Here is a 16,954-nt window from a genome sequence, read left to right as displayed (position 1 = left end):
CTAAACAGGTTTTTTTGTTCTGTTCTGTTTTACTTTATAAGCAGAAATGCAAAACTACTGTACCATCCGTTGTCATTTTCCTCGATTGCCCAGATGTTGTGGTTAACCTGAATCCAGCCGGTAACGTTTCTGAGGAGCCAGGCATCATGCTGATTCCATGTACTTCACGAGGGGGAAACTGTCTTCTCCATGTTGACCCACGCCTGAAATTCTTGTCATCACTCTGCCAAAAATAGAATTATAATCTGATGTGATAACAAGTAAACTAGTCCAGCTACTTAAAACTGTGTGCTTAGAAACAGGTAATACTGAGGATTTATATTCGGTCTGTAAAGCATACATATGAAATACTGTGCTTTATTTTGAGAGTTCTACTGATTCCAAAATGATAGCATAGGAGATTTGCAACAGAAATACTTTTATAAAAATGTTCCTGTGACTTCAACTCTTAAGGTTTGCTATCTCTAAAAGTAAACAGTTTTGAAAATCTAAAGTAAAGCCACAAATGTTTCCCTGAAAAGAATATGACCTCTTCTTTGTTACACTTTAGGGCAACTCATGTTACTGTATGAGATGACATATTTAGTTTAACAGGTGTTGGGCGAACTGCATTTGACTCACAAACCTGAAGAACCGCTTCATGGATTTTACTTTTATTTTAACAAGAGAAAGGAAAAAGCTATGTTTGATACAGCCTGGAACACATGAGATACTACCGCCCATAGTCTGTGTAGGAAACTCTAAATTTGTCATTTGTCAGATTTCAACTGATACTAATTAACTTGTAGTTTACTGAAAAACCTGTGCAGCCTGGAAACCATCCTTTTAATAAATCCATGCGCTCCTTAGATGCTACTGAAAGCAGAATATAATTCTGGTTGCTGTTTTACAAGTGTAATGCTGGTACATCATTATGATATACTCTCTTCCCTCTCTGTGCATACACAAAGTACCTGCTCAGATACAATGAACTTTCTCTGAATTCATAAGGAGTGATATGTAACCTAGTGTCTAACTAGTATTATTAAGCACAAATTTTTCTTATTGTCTAATTCTAAGAAATCTATTAATCGTTCTACATAGATCTTAGCTTCTTATATCATTAAGTTTCTTATCTAAGCAATGGCTGTCTATTCACTGAAGTTCCAGCTCAGAATGTGGGGTTGTCCCTCCTAGTTCAGGTGACTTCATTTTGGCATATAGAACAAAATAGGTCAACATTCATCTCAAATTATCGTGTTATGATTGAGTAAGACTGTAAGGTATTCTTCATCATAGACTGCTAATATAATTGACATTCAGAGTCATTTTGGAAAAGAAGATCATTAATGAAATTATATGTAAATCTGTATATCTCTATAGATATAGCCATCTACTAGAATCCTTATTACCCAAATCTAAATTTTGTTTAAATTAAGTAGCCAGTTTATAGCTTAAGAGTTCTCTGCTATTCCTTTTCTCAGCTGCCAGGTTCTGCATGGTCCTAGGCCTCAAATGTTTATAAATAAAGAAAAGGAGCAGAGTTTCACAGTTGTGGCCTCTCTGATTTCTTGAATTTTGAGAGCTCTTGCATAAAGATAAATATTCTTCAGTTCTATGAATCATTACATTACATTGTAGGGATCTACAGCTCCTATAACGTATGGGTTAAGGAGTGAAAAATAAGCAATTAAGGATTTAAATAATGATTCCTTTTGCTTTTTTTTCTTGTAGTAACCTAAAGTTGTTTTTTTTTTTTTTAATTAACATGTAATGTATTATTTGTTTGAGGGGTACAGGTCTATTGTGTGGCTCTTTTAATATAGTGTTACTGCAGAAAGCTAATAGGACCTACAAGCGACAACATCAGAGGACAAAGTTTTCATGAGGTGAGGCTAAAAGATAACCACTTAACTGAAGTCAAAGTCTGTAGAAGCACATGAGCACTTCTCAAATTCTTTCAGTGGAATCTGAACGTAATCAGCCCCAGAAACAAGTATACTCTGGTTCTGGGTAAGTTGTTTAAGCTATTTTTTGTTCACACCCCCCAAAATAAAAATAAATAAATAAATAATAGATAAAAACAAAAACAAAAAAACTAGGACAAAAGAGACTGCAGAGTTTGAGTGATAAAATCGTGTGCCATATTTTTAACAATAAGAAAAAGATGCAGCATATTTTAAAGGCAGATAGTCACATTCCATTTAGACCTTTCTGCTTCTTTCTTTCTTTCAGAAAGCAACACTGACTCACACAGGCTTGTATATCTACTTGGCTCCTTTGGGTCAATCCACATTTAAAAATATAGCAATAGGGGCGCTTGGGTGGCTCAGTGGGTTAAAGCCTCTGCCTTTGGCTCAGGTCATGATGCCACAGTCCTGGGATTGAGCCCCACATTGGGCTCCCTGCTTAGGAGTGAGCCTGCTTCTCCTCTCTTTCTGCCTGCCTCTCCGCCTACCTGTGATCTCTTTGTGTCAAATAAATAAATAAAATCTTAAAAAAAAGTAAAAATAAAAATATAGCAATAAACAGATCTTTAATAATTTTTATTAAAATTCCTTTTGCAACTTTTAAGCAAGTAGAATAATTGTGTTCAAAAGGATACAGGGTTTATGTAGACTATCTTTTTGATTCAACAATTAAGATTAAGGACAAAAGATTATCAAACAACTTATAAAATGAAAATAAGTTCAGTATTAACTGGGTTTTAAAAATATGAATCATTACCCTGATTGGACAGGAGTATGAATTTATAGGAAGTTAGCTGATGTCAAGACTGTAGAGCTAATCTGTCTATAACCTCCTCTACAAGTGGGTTTTATAAATCCAAGATCATTGCCCTGCCCATTTGAATGTGAAATAATTGCTTCATTTGAGGATTTGCTGGGTTCATTCACAAAATTATTTTAATGAGCTTTTTTCTATAGCCAAGAAACACCTGCATTTTGCAATTTGCGTTTTTTACTTCATACTCTGGTTTTCTTCTTACTTCTTCCAGAAAGGGCCTGTAAAAAATTCAGAAGGGGGGCTCCTGGGTGGCTTAGTGGGTTAAGCCTCTGCCTTTGACTGGGGTCATGATCCCAGGGTCCTAGGATCTAGCCCTGCATTAGGCTCTCTGCTCAGCAGGGAGCCTGCTTCCCCCTCTCTCTGCCTGCCTCTCTGCCTGCTTGTGATCTCTGTCCATCAAATAAATAAATAAAATCTTTAAAAATAAACAAACAAACTCAGAAGGACTGTTAAAGTCCTTGTGCCCCTTGTGTTCCTTTATCTCAGGAGGCTACTTACATGTTTATTATTTTCCAAATAATTTAAACATGCATATATGATGCTTGGGATTCTTACATTCCATATGGCTTTCAAATCCTATGACTGTTGAAATGTTTTCATATGTTTTTAAGGAAAACTCAATATTGCTATCTAAAATAATGAAAAGCTTCCCCTTTACTGAAAGCCAGTGTTCTCATTTTAATATCCTAAAATTTCCTGTGAAGATATACTGATATTTAAGAAATAAGCACATTCCTTATTAAGAAGCTGAATTTATCAGGGTTAGTGTTATCATTGCTTTTTTTTTAATGTCACTCAACATAATTCTGTAGTCACAGCTCATAAAAGAGACTGTTTCTGAATTACTCCTTCATGTTCCTAACTGCTGATACAATATTTATGAATTCATAAAGGTTTTTCCAAAACCAAATGAGTCATAAAATTTAATATTTAAGAACAATAGTGGGGAAAATTCTAGATTCTATCCAGGGAACAAGCATCTGATTAATTTTTGAGCACTATTCCTTGAAAGCCGTTTTATTTGTACTCTCTGAGATCCCTTGTGAATGATACAGAAGGACTTACTTCGTCCAGTCGCCGTTCAGTTCCCAGAGCCAGGAGGTTATTGTACTCTCTTTCGAGGATCTGCCTTGCCTGTTGACATGAAAGTACAGTTATCATTGCAAAAGTCACATTATATTTTAAAAATGATGAAGATTGCATTTATTTGAGAAAACATTACAAATCCTAACTTTTTTATGGGGGCTTAAGTTTTTAGTCCTCCATGTCGACAAGCCGTTGTAAGTTTTAGCTATAAATATAAGGTAGGGCAATTTTCTTTAGTCTGTGGACAATGGAGAAATGGCCACGCACACATGTTTGAAGTCAAGGGGCTCTGACCTCACTTTATTTTACTCCAAAGTAAGTAAGTAAAGTAAGTCGCCTTACTTCAATCCAACTGAGTATTTTATATAAACTTTGTAATATATAAAAACAAAATAAAAAGTGAAGTTGACTGCCAAATTTTTGTCATATCTATGTCTCATATTTATCACATCTATTCTCAAACCTGGCCAATAATCATTATTTGGGGGAACTTGAGATACTCAGGATTCCTATACCATATCTCTGGGTATCTGATTTCTTAGGCCTGTGATGAAGTTTGAAGGCTTTAAGTTTTTAAGGAACTCTGATGATTTCAGATAATTATCCAGGCTGGGGAATCAATGGCATCCTCATTGCTAAGTGTCTGTCTAATTCAGACATGTAAATAGAAATGAACACCTCTCAGAGAGGTAGAGACTGAAAGCCATCTGCCAGGGATATTGTTTTGGGAAATCTGGCATTCAGCTGGAAGGTTGGACTACATAACCTCTAAATCCCTTTTCCTGCTTAATTTTATGATTTTGTTTTGGCTAGAAATCCAGTGGCTTGAAATTAAAGCCCCAGTGACATGTTTCAAAGGTTGAGCTGAGCTAACTCTCATTAGGAATCATGAATACACAGCCAACTTTTATTTTGTCCCTAAAAGTTTAGTTTATCGTTATATAAATTAGGACACAGTGCAGCGACAGCATAAAGGGGCTTGCCTGGGTGTTCTGTGTTGGAATCTGTAGTAATAATGCTAAGCTGCTGTAGTCAAAGTTCTCATCCAGGGCTATAAGGGAGCCGTGCACACCGCTTTCAAGAATATTATTTGCATATTCTCGAAGTCCAATTGCTTGTATCCAGCGAATAACTCGATCATTGCTCCACACCAACACATCTAGGAGAAGAGGTGCATCATTTTAGGCTACAATATTTTCCATGATAAATAAACCTATTGGCTGAAATGAGCCACAGGTGTCTGGCCAAGTCAGCATTTATGCCAATTTCTTGAACCACTCGCTGATGTACCTGACCCCCTTGTGTTGCATGTATTTACCTTCTTGTAACTTACCTATGCTACTTGTAGCCTAGAAAAAAAATGCTGTCATTGGAAGAGTGTTATTACTGAAAAGCACTTCCATCACCCAGAACACCATGTCTCAAAGTGTTTCCTGTTTCCATTCTGGAGCTCTAGGGGTCTGTCTGAAGTTCAATGATTTTATCACCAGATGGGGACATTTCTCATTTGTGTCTTGATATATAGCTCTTCAGTGAAGACGACAAAATGGGAAGCTAGTATGATTCTTCATCATTGTTTTTTAACTACTCGTTAAATATTGAATGTGGACTAGAGATACTGTTTTTTTTCTTTTACCTGAAGCAGTAAGTCAAAGAACTAAGCAGTAAGATGGAACAAGGATTCCATAGTTTGCTACTCAACCCACGACTTTGTCAATTCATTATTTTTCAATCACATATTAATGCAAAAATCAAGCCCTCGGTCAAGTCACAAGTGGGGGGCAGTGTATTTATATATTGTTTAAGTTTTTCAAAAGCATTACTCATTTGTCCTAATGCGTTCACTTATCATCAAGTTAGGATTGTGCATACCATTAAAGCAACAGAGTGATATCTCTGCCCACAGGGTCCCCTCATGTCAGGTTCTCAGTCTCCATCCTCACGTCAGCAGTAACCAGTATTCTAACTCTTCTTAGTACAGATTAGTTTTTTGAGGTTTGATTTTTTTTAGTTTTTTATAAATGAAATTGTACAATATGTACTTTTGTGTCTGTGTCTTTCACTCAATATGGGATTCATCTGTGCTATGGAAAACAGAAGTCTCCTGCTTATTTTCATCATTACTTAGTATTCCATTGTATGATTATGCCACAATTGATCCATTCTATGGTTGATGGACACTTGGCTAGATTCCACTGTGGATATTAAGGATAGTACTGCTTTGAATACCCACAGGTATACTAAATAAATTCTACTCTCACAATTTAAACCTCCAGTGGCAATGTATAAAAATCTGCATCTTTACCAATACTTTGTATTTTTCATATGTTTTGTTTTATTTGCTTGTTTGTAGTCATTATGATAAATTTGTTGTTGTTACACATTGAGTTGTGTCCTCCCAATATTCATATGTTAAAGTCCTAATCCCCACTACCTCAAAATGTGACCTTATTTAGAGATATGTTCTTTATTGAAGTAATCTAATTAAAATAAGTTTATTAGAGTGGGCCCCTATCCAATATGATGATTTCCTTCCAAAAAGGGGAAAGTTGGAAGTAAGATATGCACACAAGGTAAACAACATGAAGATCAAGGCAGAGATCAGGGTGATGTGTTTAAAGTCAAGAATCATCAAGATTGACAGAAAACCACCAGAAAGTAGGGGAGAGGCATGGAACTGGGTCTTCTTCATAGCCCTTAAAAGGACCAACCCTGCTGACACCTTCATCCAGCCTCCAGAACTATGAGACAATATATTTCTGTTGTTTTTCAGAAAAAGTATAAAGAATACTTTGGGAAATAGAGTAGCTTTTTTTCTATTGAAACTTTAAGACAACCTGTACTTTTAAGAGTATTTTTAAGTTCACAGCAAAACTGAGCGGGAAGTATAGTGTTTCCATATAGCCCCTGTCCCTGTAGACGCACAGCCCTCCTGACTATAAAATCCCTCACCAGCGTGCTCCATTGTTCCATTAGGCAAACCGGCATTGACACCGAGTCCACAGCTAACATTAGGGTTCATTCTTGGTGATGTACACTTTACAGGTTTGGACAAATGTATAATGACATGTATTCATCATTATATTATCATACAGAATAGTTTCACTGCCCTAAACATCCCCTGTGCAACATTTATTTATCCTTCCCTCTCCACTCAATAGGCAACCACTGACCAATTGTTCTTGTGTCCGTAGTTTAACCTCTTCCAGAATGTCGTATAGTTGGAATCATATGGTATGATTCTTACAGTATAATCATGTACTACTTTTCTTTCAGTTAGCAGTATGCGTCTACGGTCCCTCCCTGTCTTTTCACGGTCTGGTATTTCATTTCTTTTTAGCCATATTGAATCTTTATATATAGACCCTACTTAATTCACATATTAATTTGAATCATATGGCATATCATTAGATTACTTGGATTTTCCATGTATCTTTTCCAATCCTTATTTTTTTTTTAATTTAATGAGGAACATGTGAAGAAAGACTCATAATGCCCACCTCCCAGTCTTATTACCATTTCCTGTTTCAGCCAAAGCAGAATGAATTTCTTTAAGGAGAATGATGTTTACTGTCTCCCTCACACTTATGGGTCTTTCTTTCTTCATGTCTTCAACAAGGCAAAAGACTTTAATGCTCTTTACTACATAGAGAAATTTTATAGTACACACACACACACACACACACACACACACACACACATTCACTGGGTCTCCGTGGGTCATTCCTAAAGTATATATTTTCCTCTGAGTTTTCATTAGCTTGTTCCACTAAGGTGTTAAATCTCAGAAAATGGGATATAAGTGGGTTAGTATTATACTGTGGTTAAATTAACCAACTGCTGTTGATAACAACTGATTGATTCAAATGACTAGTTGCAATAAACTTGCACTTCAGAAACTGGGCAGGAAGGTATGGCTGACAGCATCAGTCTCCAATTGCTTTCACTAAGTGTGGTATTTTTTAAAAGTAATGCTACAACCATTTCCTCAAAAAATAACAAAACCGCTCAGTTTTGTTTGTATGAAGTGGATCTGTAAGTAGGAAGAGCTTGTTCTTTTCTAGAGATGGGCTTATATTTTGACATTTGTATTTACCATATTTCTGCAAATATAGACAAGACATTTCTGTTTACCGTATTTCTACAATATATCTTCATTAAAAATTCCATTGCCACACCTGTAGCTAAGAGTCCTCAAATTTATAAAATTATAAATAGAAAATAATCCATTTACTTATAAGGTGAAGGTAAATAAAGCACTAATCTAAACTTTATTCCTTCTGAACAGCAATTTGGTTTTTTAAAAAAATTTTGTAAATCAGCTTCCTTTCTAAGAAAAATTTATGCCCTGACTTTAAAGCTTTTTGTAAGGATCCTCTTGACCTCAACAATAAATGGCTAGACATCAGTGTTGACTGTTTCCTAGCAACAAATTAAATGTTAGTACATTTTGATATTCACATGGTTCCCTCATTTCAGAAAGCTGTTTATTAAGGTCAAGGTTAATTAACACTTCAGATAATAACAGAGACCCCTCGTCAGCATCAAGACTTATTCCTGCAAATGTCATTGGATCAGTTACAGGAAATAATGGCTATTTACGATCTCACTCACAGCCTCCTATCATATGGAACTCTGTGTGTACAATCCTAGCGAATCACAGCAGTTTTTCTCAGGGCTATGATGTAACCAGTAGCTGCCAAAAACTAATACAATATTTGGTATGGGGCTAAATGGGTAATTTCTCCTTCTCTTTTACATCTACCTATATATGAAACATTCCATGTGGTGAGACCAAGCATAATAAAATCGAATCGGAAAAAATACTTAAGAAAGAAAACTAGAAAGTGGTTTCCCATGGGTAAAATCTATTTGTATGCTAAAACATCTTTTGTTAGGTCAAGCATAGACTTCTTTCTAAGGTCTTTCTTTGATCAATTCATTCCCAAATTTCAATTCAACTGAATGACAAAGTACTGAAAACAACTTGCAATTTCCTGGGGCCCCAAAATAACGTGAAATCAAGCAGCTCAATTTTGATAATGGAAAAACACTTTCTTGCTCCTAAGTAATGAGTCAAATGAACTGTTACAAGAAATCCATTGTGCGTCTATCTACTCTCCAATGAACCATATACAGAAAAATATATTAACCAATCACCTTCACGTGCATTCAAGCCCATTCTACTAGAATTAATGTGCTGTCCCAAAACTGCCGAAGATAAAAGTAATTTCTGACACTGTTTATCACAAATGAAAATGATAGAAGTCTAAGATAATCCTAAAGAATAAAACAGCACTAAACTTGGATAGGAAGGAAAGGGTAAAGTAACATGCAGCACATACTATTTTCATATTTAAAGTGAGCTCCCCAAAAAAGTGAGTCCCAAAGAAAGTGAAGATGAAAACTGACTCATGCCTAACTGTGAACAGTTAATGTACAAACACTTATTGAATTTGGTGAAATGCTCCCACATAGCAACCCTTGGTGAAGAGTAAATGGGAACATTGCTTTATCCAAAATCTTCAACAAAAAATTTGGTGATATTTCCCTTAATGAGAAATTTTTTCCTTTGAAAAAGTATAAATGGACCTAAGTGGACTGATGACTTTTACTGAAAAAGACCCATAGATACCTATATCCAACAATGAAATTTTCTTTCAACAACAGTAATTAAAAGTAAACTGGTGCCTAATAAATACAGGATCTAAAATGTTCCTTTAAACAATTCTTTCCCCTGTATATTAAGGTACTTCTCAACATTTAGAGGACTAATATTAAATACAATACTTTTATAATCTGTAATATGGAGCATCTTTTCTTATTCAAATCAAACCTTTTTGTACACACAATAACTGCAGCAATTAGCAATGCTTCTAAATCATTTCTTTTGACTTAACAATTATAGCTAAAATTATTAATGGATTAGTCTCATTTATAGAGGTGAAATCTCTGTGTAACTTCTATATAAAATCCCTGTATAATTTCTGTAACCATAGTACAAAAATAAAATTTCTAAGCACTGAAAGAAAATTCAAGTGATATAAACCAAAGGTGAACTGCTATAAATAAATTATATACCATATTTCTCTGAATCATATGAGAATGTTCTACTAAAAGTTTGACAAAAATATCTACCTGAAGATATCTTTAGGACAAACAGACTGTATAATTAACAGGTTAAAAGGAGTACATCTCAATTTATTCATTTGTTCATGATTCATTTGTTCATACGGGGGTCAACGCAATTTTTAAAAAATTCAAGAATACATTCTAGATGGGATGGATATTCACCTTATAAAGTGATGCTTTTTTATGTTTATGTTTAATGTTTCCTAAAAGCAACAAAAAAGAAATAATGATGACACTATTCTAACTAGTGACATAAATAGTTATGCTATTTAGTGACCTTGTAACATATAGACCATTTGGGGTTCATAAAAGTGAAAGCTAAAAATCCCAGAAAAAAAGGCATTTGATATGAAAGAAAGATATACTACCTTTGATTTCATGTTGGCTTGCTTCCCGTCTTCTTTCTAGTTCTTTTCTGTCATAATTCAATCTCTTTAAGCACATAATTCCATATTGTAAACTTGTTCTGTTATTTTTTTTTTAAAAGAAGAAAACACATTGAACTTACTCAGCAGATAATAAATGTTCTTTGATTAAGCATAGTCAACACTATGTACTACTTCTGAGGGCAAAGGAATAATAAATTACATTTGTAATTAAATCCTTTAGTACTGGTGGGAAACAAACTACAGTTATTTTAAGCACACAATGTTTCTAAAAAGTAAAAATATTAATTTCAAAATAAGAAAACCATAGTCTTGAAAAGAACTGTGGATTATGTTGTTCATCCATGTCTTTTTCTTCCATCAAGCTATTTTGACATTATTTGTAGACAAATGAACACTTTACTCATTTGGAAACAATTTAAAGCCACTATTATGATGAAAGAAAGAAATTTATAAGAAATGAATACTTTCTTCTTAAGCTGATGAGAAAAACATATAAACACATGAATTTATAAAGTTAGACAGGGAACCACATACCAAAATGAATAGCTACCCCCTCTCAATGCTACAGAGTATGTGAAAGAAATGAGTCAGCAGATAATGAAATTCTGTGTGGAAAGGATATTGTGGAAGAGTAGAAAACTGATCAGATCCTTAAAGGTCAGGAAGCAGAAAAAGGGTTATTAAAGAAAATGCAGCACCTGAACACAGGGTTGCCAATGAAATTTTTAAATGTGTGGTGATAGTGGGACATACTGTACAGAGTTGGAAATCCATGCCAGGAAATAAGGAGGAATATGATTCCATATGGAGAATGGGGTAACATTATGGAAAGCCTGAATTCAGCCTAAGTGTGGAATACATCTAGGTGATAGAGAACTGTCTGGATGGTTTTCACAGCAAAAAGAATTGATCATAATTTTTTTTTTCTTTTTTTTGGTTTCGGTGTAGGAAGATTAACGTGGCAGGAAAATCGGAGATGGGGAGAATAGGTAAACCTAAGGATAGGGAAATCAATTAAGGGGTCAATGCTGTGAAAATAAAGGACACAGAAAGGACAATTGCCATGAGCATACAAAGAAAATCCAGACACTAGAGATGTTCAGAGAGAAGAAAGAAAACATGGTGATATTAAATATAAAAGACGTGAAAGAGTATAATAGGAAAAAAGAATTTCTAGGCTTCAAGAGTAAAGAGCATTGTTATTAGTGATTTCTTGTTTAGAAATACACACAAATTTAGCCATACACACTGGCCAGCTTACACCCAAGCACTGGATGCATTTCTAAGCCTTCCATTTTAATAAGAACAATGCTGAGTTAAAATATTTCAGAATCAGAAGAAATGAGAAAAAATCAAAGTGTTATGGGCTGAATTATGTTCCTTCAAATTCAAATGTTCAAGCCCTAATCCTCAGTATTTCAGAATATGACTATATTTGAAGATAGGGTTTTTAAAAGGGTAAATCAATTAAAATATAGCCCTTAGGGTGGATACTATTCCAGTCTCACTGGTAGGTGCCCTCATAAGAAGAGGAAATTTGGGGGTGCCTGGTGGGCTCAGTCAGAAGAGTGTGCGACTCTTGATGTTGGGGTAGTGAGTTTGAGCCCCACGTTTGGTGTAGAGCTTTCTTTAAATAAATAAATAATTAAAAAAAAAAAGAAGAGGAAATTTGGACATGCAGAGAAACAGGGAAAGTGCACACTCAGAAGAAAGATCGTGTAAAGACACAAGAAGAAGTCAGCCATCTGCAAGCCAAGAAGAAATCAATCATACTGAACCTTCATCTTGAACTTCTTGACTCCAGAACTGTGATCAAATCAATTTCTGTTATTTAAGCCACACAGTCTGTGGTATTTTGTTATGGCAGCCCCAACAAATTAATGTAGTGGAAAAACAGATAACATTGATGTAATAACAGCCATAGACATTAGGTACTTGAGGTTAAACCAATGGCTCTTGGCTCATTTCTGTCAAGTGTTTATACGTAATATAAAATTGTACTATAAGGAGGATATATATTATTACATCAATGTCTACCAGATGGAAAACTGGGCTATAACGACAGTGGGATGCTCTATGCAGTCAGTTCTACCTGCTTTAGGTCAGAACTAAGCATAGCATAAAGATGAAGCTCGTGTATTTCCCTGAACCAAGAGAACCCCACTGTTTCTGTAATTTTTATTAAAAAAAAAAAAAAACCTTGATCAATGTAATAATCATTTTTACTATAATGTAAAACAAAAGTCAATCAGTGAAGAATGGGAAACAGCTGCAAATATGTCATCAAAGATTCTAATATTTGAAAATCTACTGCAACCACATAAAATTTGAGTTCAAGGACAGGGAACTCATTGCCTAATAATGTGTATACGATAAGGTAATTGGGAGTCCTACAAAGCTGTTCTTTCTATTGAACAGAAATCATTCACCCTACTATCTACAATTATTTGAACTAGAAAAGCACATGTTCAACAGAGCAAATATTATTCTTCCACCATGTAATAATATCAAAACAGGAAAACATCTAAAAAGTCTTTCCTTATCCAAGCTAAATGTCTTTAATTTATTCAACTTTTCAGGGTGCCTGGGTGGCTCAGTCAGTTGGGTGTCTGACTCTCAGTTTCAGCTAGGGTCATGGTCTCAGGGTCATAATCTTGGGATCATGTCTCAGGGTCGTGGAATTGAGCCCCGCATCCAGCTCCACACTGGGAGTCAAGCCTGCTTAAGATTCTCTCTCCATCTCCCTCTGCCCTCCTCCTAGCTTGCATGAGGATTCACTTGCTCTCTCTCCCTCTCTTTCTCTCAAAATAAAAACAATAAGTTAAGTTAAATATATTTTAAAAAATTAATTTAACTTTTCCAGTGGACTCTTAGCACTTTATCAATAACAATTTAATGCCTATATATTAATACAGTTTCTTATTTTCATCTCACCATATGGTAGAACTTCACTGAGTCTGACAATAAACACAGTCTAAATATGTCCTGTAAGCCATTAACCAAAACTGAGATTTTTGTGCCAAGTATAAATCATAACTTTTTCACTTGATCTACTTCTAAATCATGGATTCCTATCTAACATTTTAATGGTTTCTAAAAACCACATCACACTTATCTCTACTAAATTTAATCCAACAGTATCAACAACTGTATTAAGATTCACAACACCTCCATAAGTTTAATTGAAGAGCTCCAATTATTATCTCTTTATCCTAATTTTATGTCATCAACATATCTGATTTTTTATACCATTTTCATTTTAGTCACTAATTAAATGTTGGACAGGATGTGAACAAATAGGGGTTTGAAAGCCAAAATCAACTAGATTTTTATTTATTAATTTATCATAATAAAAAAATACTTATGAAACCATAAAACAAACTCAACTATAGAGAACAAACTGAGGGTTGATGGAGAGAGTTGGGTGGGGGAAGGGTTAAATGGGTGATGGTATTAAGGAGGGCAATTTTTGTGATGGATACTGGTGTTGTATGTAAGTGATGAACCATAAATTCTCCTGAAACTAGTAATACGCTGTATGTTAACTAACTAGAATTGAAATAAAAACTTGAGGGGCACCTGGGTGACTCAGTCCTTTGGCTCAGGTCATAATCCAAAGGTCCTGTGATTAAGCCCCCACATTGGGCTCCCTGCTCAACAAGGAGTCTGCTTTTCCTTCTCCCTCTGCTCCTCCCCCCTGCTCGGTGTGCTCTCTCTCTCAAACAAATAAATAAATCTTTAAAAAATAAATAAATAAAAACTTGAAGTGAACAAAAAAGAATCATAATCCAACCGACAATTTCTCACATAACCTACAAAGATATCAGCATGACATTTATGACACGGTATTATAACAAGCTTCTTCTTCCCCCTCTAGATGGTAAACAACTTGAAAAAAGAGGTTACATCTTATTCATAGGTCCTTACGGCTGTCTCACAATTCATTCAGTGTTTTTTTCTGAAAATTAATGCACAAATAAAAACATTAAAAGATTTATATGAAAACAAAGAAACAGTTTCTTCAGAGAATTCCTTCTCAAATTTTTTCTAATATATACCTAAATTATATAATTTATAACTACATGTATATTTATAGAGTTGAAACTGACTTAATTTTATTCTTAATAAATAATTTCCTAATATAAAAACATACACAGATACAAATCACAAATATGGAATTTCCAAAAGATACAGAAAAAAAGTTATATTGCATTGTGTACATGTGTGGTTCCATGAACTTTGAGCTCATAATATGTACACAGCTCTGTATTAGATAGTCACTGTAATTTGCTCTGTATTAGATAGTCTATATTAGATAGTCACTGCAATTTGCTGCATGAAAATATGTGCCAAGTATATGCACATAGATGTTTTGAATAGCATAATTCTCTATTTCTTAGACATCTTTTTGTTCTAGTAATATATACATTATTTACTGTTTCATTTTAATTACTGTTTGAAAAAACCTACCGATGGAAGCTATCCACCATTTTTAAATGGACGCGGAGATCTTTTTTTGTTAGGTGATCTAACATTCTTGCATCTACCAAGCATTCCATAAAATAACTTCTGTATTGAGGTAACCCCAGGCTGGGAAGCCATTCATTTCCAATCCACTCGTGGTTCATATCTCCATAAGCCAGAGTCTGTAGAAAAACCGGACACTAGAATTGTTTTATAGCAGTCAAGTTTCTTAGCCAATAAAATGAGATGGTAATAGGAGGATATTGCATATTCTTATAACTGATATTTAATTAACATGCTATATGGGAAAAAAGCAGAAATAATACCTAGCCTTTAAGTATTTGACTTAATTGGACAAAATGGAACTCTGGGTACATGTATCATGGCACCTGCTTACAGAAAATGATTACGTTTGTTTTGTATTCTCAGAAGAAATTACATTCTATACAAATATACATTTTTAAATTTAAAAATAGAATTAATGGCATAATACAAATGCTGAGCTTAAAGATTCTTTGCATAGTTAAATTTATTTAATTTAATTGATTTTTATCTGTCAGCTAATACCCCACCATTTCCTTCTCTTCAATGTTACTGCTATCATTGCTGTGGTATAATGGCAAATCTCAATGTGAAAATAGAAACTTTGGTAAACAAATAGAGGAGCAACAAGGGCGAGAGATTGCATGCAGTGTGGACACTGTTGCTGTCTAGTGAAGCATGCAGACAGGGTCCATAAAGGTCCTTGGAAAGAATCAGTCTCTTTTAGATATACAGACTCTGTATTTAAGAAGTAGGGTATCATCAAAAAACAAAGACAAATAACCTAGTTATTTAATGTAACAATATGAGTGAACTCATCTAACCATTGTTCATGACAGCCGAAATGAAAACCAAGTCAACCATCACCTCTAAACCAATTATTAAAAAGGACTATCACTATCTACTAATTTTACAGCATCTTTTATTCAGTTCTTTATGTTACAACCAAGTCACACTTGTAATTATAACATGTATTTCTAATGGAAGCCTCAGGTGCTCCCCTTCTTTTGTGTGTTCTTAAAAAGGATGAAATTCTTACCAAAATCAAACTCAAATACCACCCTAATTTAATGAATGCTTAAATATAGGTCCTAGTAATAACTACCAAATTTTCCTCATGAGTCAAAGGTTTGAATCAGATGAGCGATCACATGCATTAATTCTTTTGGTTGCATGTCATGTGGAAATGCTGAAAAAATGTGCAGTTTCCTTGCAAACACACATGCTTGTTCAAAGTACAGATTCCTATCTCATATCGTCATCTCAGTTAATGGAAGGGGCTTCGGACCTGCAGGCTCAGTGTGGACACACGGCCTTCGACCCCAGACCGCCCACACTTTCCATTATACTTTAAAGCATATGTTTCATAAGGTTTTTTTTTTAAACACCCCCTTTTATATCCAACTTGAATGATTCCTGATTAAATATATTCAGGGGCAATTTCAGAGAAATTTAAGTTACAGTTCATTCTTTTGAAAAAGAAAGAAAATTTCCCTTTCAAAGAGGCCAGATAGGAAATGATATTCATTTTCTTTGCAAATTATGGAGAATTAAAATGACATATATAGTATTAAACATAGCATATTCAAATATACATATAAGCCTAACTAACCTAAGCTAAGTGAAGATTTATAATATTATGACATACTACAGTTTCTTACTTTATATCCTCATAGCATACTAAATGATATTGTTTTAGAGCATATGAATTTCCTACCTGGGCCCAGCTTCCTTCCTCAGATTCTTTCTGTGTTAGCAGCAGGGAATGATTAATAAAGCAGATAAATATAAATTAATCTCAAATGAAGACAATAAAAATTATTCTAGTGGAAGCAAAATTGTTATTGAAAATGTTATGACTTAACTAGATAAATACACTGATCCTTATTCAAACCCACAGTAATCAATTTAGCAGTTCAATAGCAACCACATAGTTTCTAGGTAATTCCAATTAAACATACACACATATGACATATGGACTTTTCATGATACATTTGATCTGGTCATCCCAAACTTTTTTTTATTCTTAAAAGTATGTTATTTTCCAAATGTTAATGTAAAAAAAAAAAGCTACA

The 16,954-nt window shown here is 34.4% G+C and overlaps 1 protein-coding gene across 4 annotated transcripts in view; it reads right to left on the bottom strand.

Annotated features, from left to right (window-relative positions):
- The window catches only part of LOC111142065 (PTPRF interacting protein alpha 2), a 492,908-nt gene that overhangs the window by 3,500 nt on the left and 472,454 nt on the right, over positions 1-16,954 (bottom strand). For 3 of the 4 annotated variants that reach the window (XM_022495008.1, XM_022495010.1, XM_022495012.1), the window contains 6 exons: positions 16,597-16,626; positions 14,844-15,019; positions 10,353-10,450; positions 4,836-5,011; positions 3,832-3,900; positions 64-223 (listed from right to left, as the gene is read on the bottom strand). In XM_022495008.1, coding sequence (XP_022350716.1) covers positions 64-223; positions 3,832-3,900; positions 4,836-5,011; positions 10,353-10,450; positions 14,844-15,019; positions 16,597-16,626 — 709 coding nt within the window. Of the gene's footprint in view, positions 1-63; positions 224-3,831; positions 3,901-4,835; positions 5,012-10,352; positions 10,451-14,843; positions 15,038-16,596; positions 16,627-16,954 lie in introns of all 4 variants that reach the window. The other variant, XM_022495009.1, reaches the window with a different exon arrangement.

This window comes from Enhydra lutris, unplaced genomic scaffold (genome assembly GCF_002288905.1).
Source record: "Enhydra lutris kenyoni isolate GAN:26980312 unplaced genomic scaffold, ASM228890v2 scaffoldscaffold7, whole genome shotgun sequence".
NCBI classification, from domain to species: Eukaryota; Metazoa; Chordata; class Mammalia; order Carnivora; family Mustelidae; genus Enhydra; species Enhydra lutris.
This window is presented reverse-complemented; position numbering and strand designations above follow the sequence as displayed.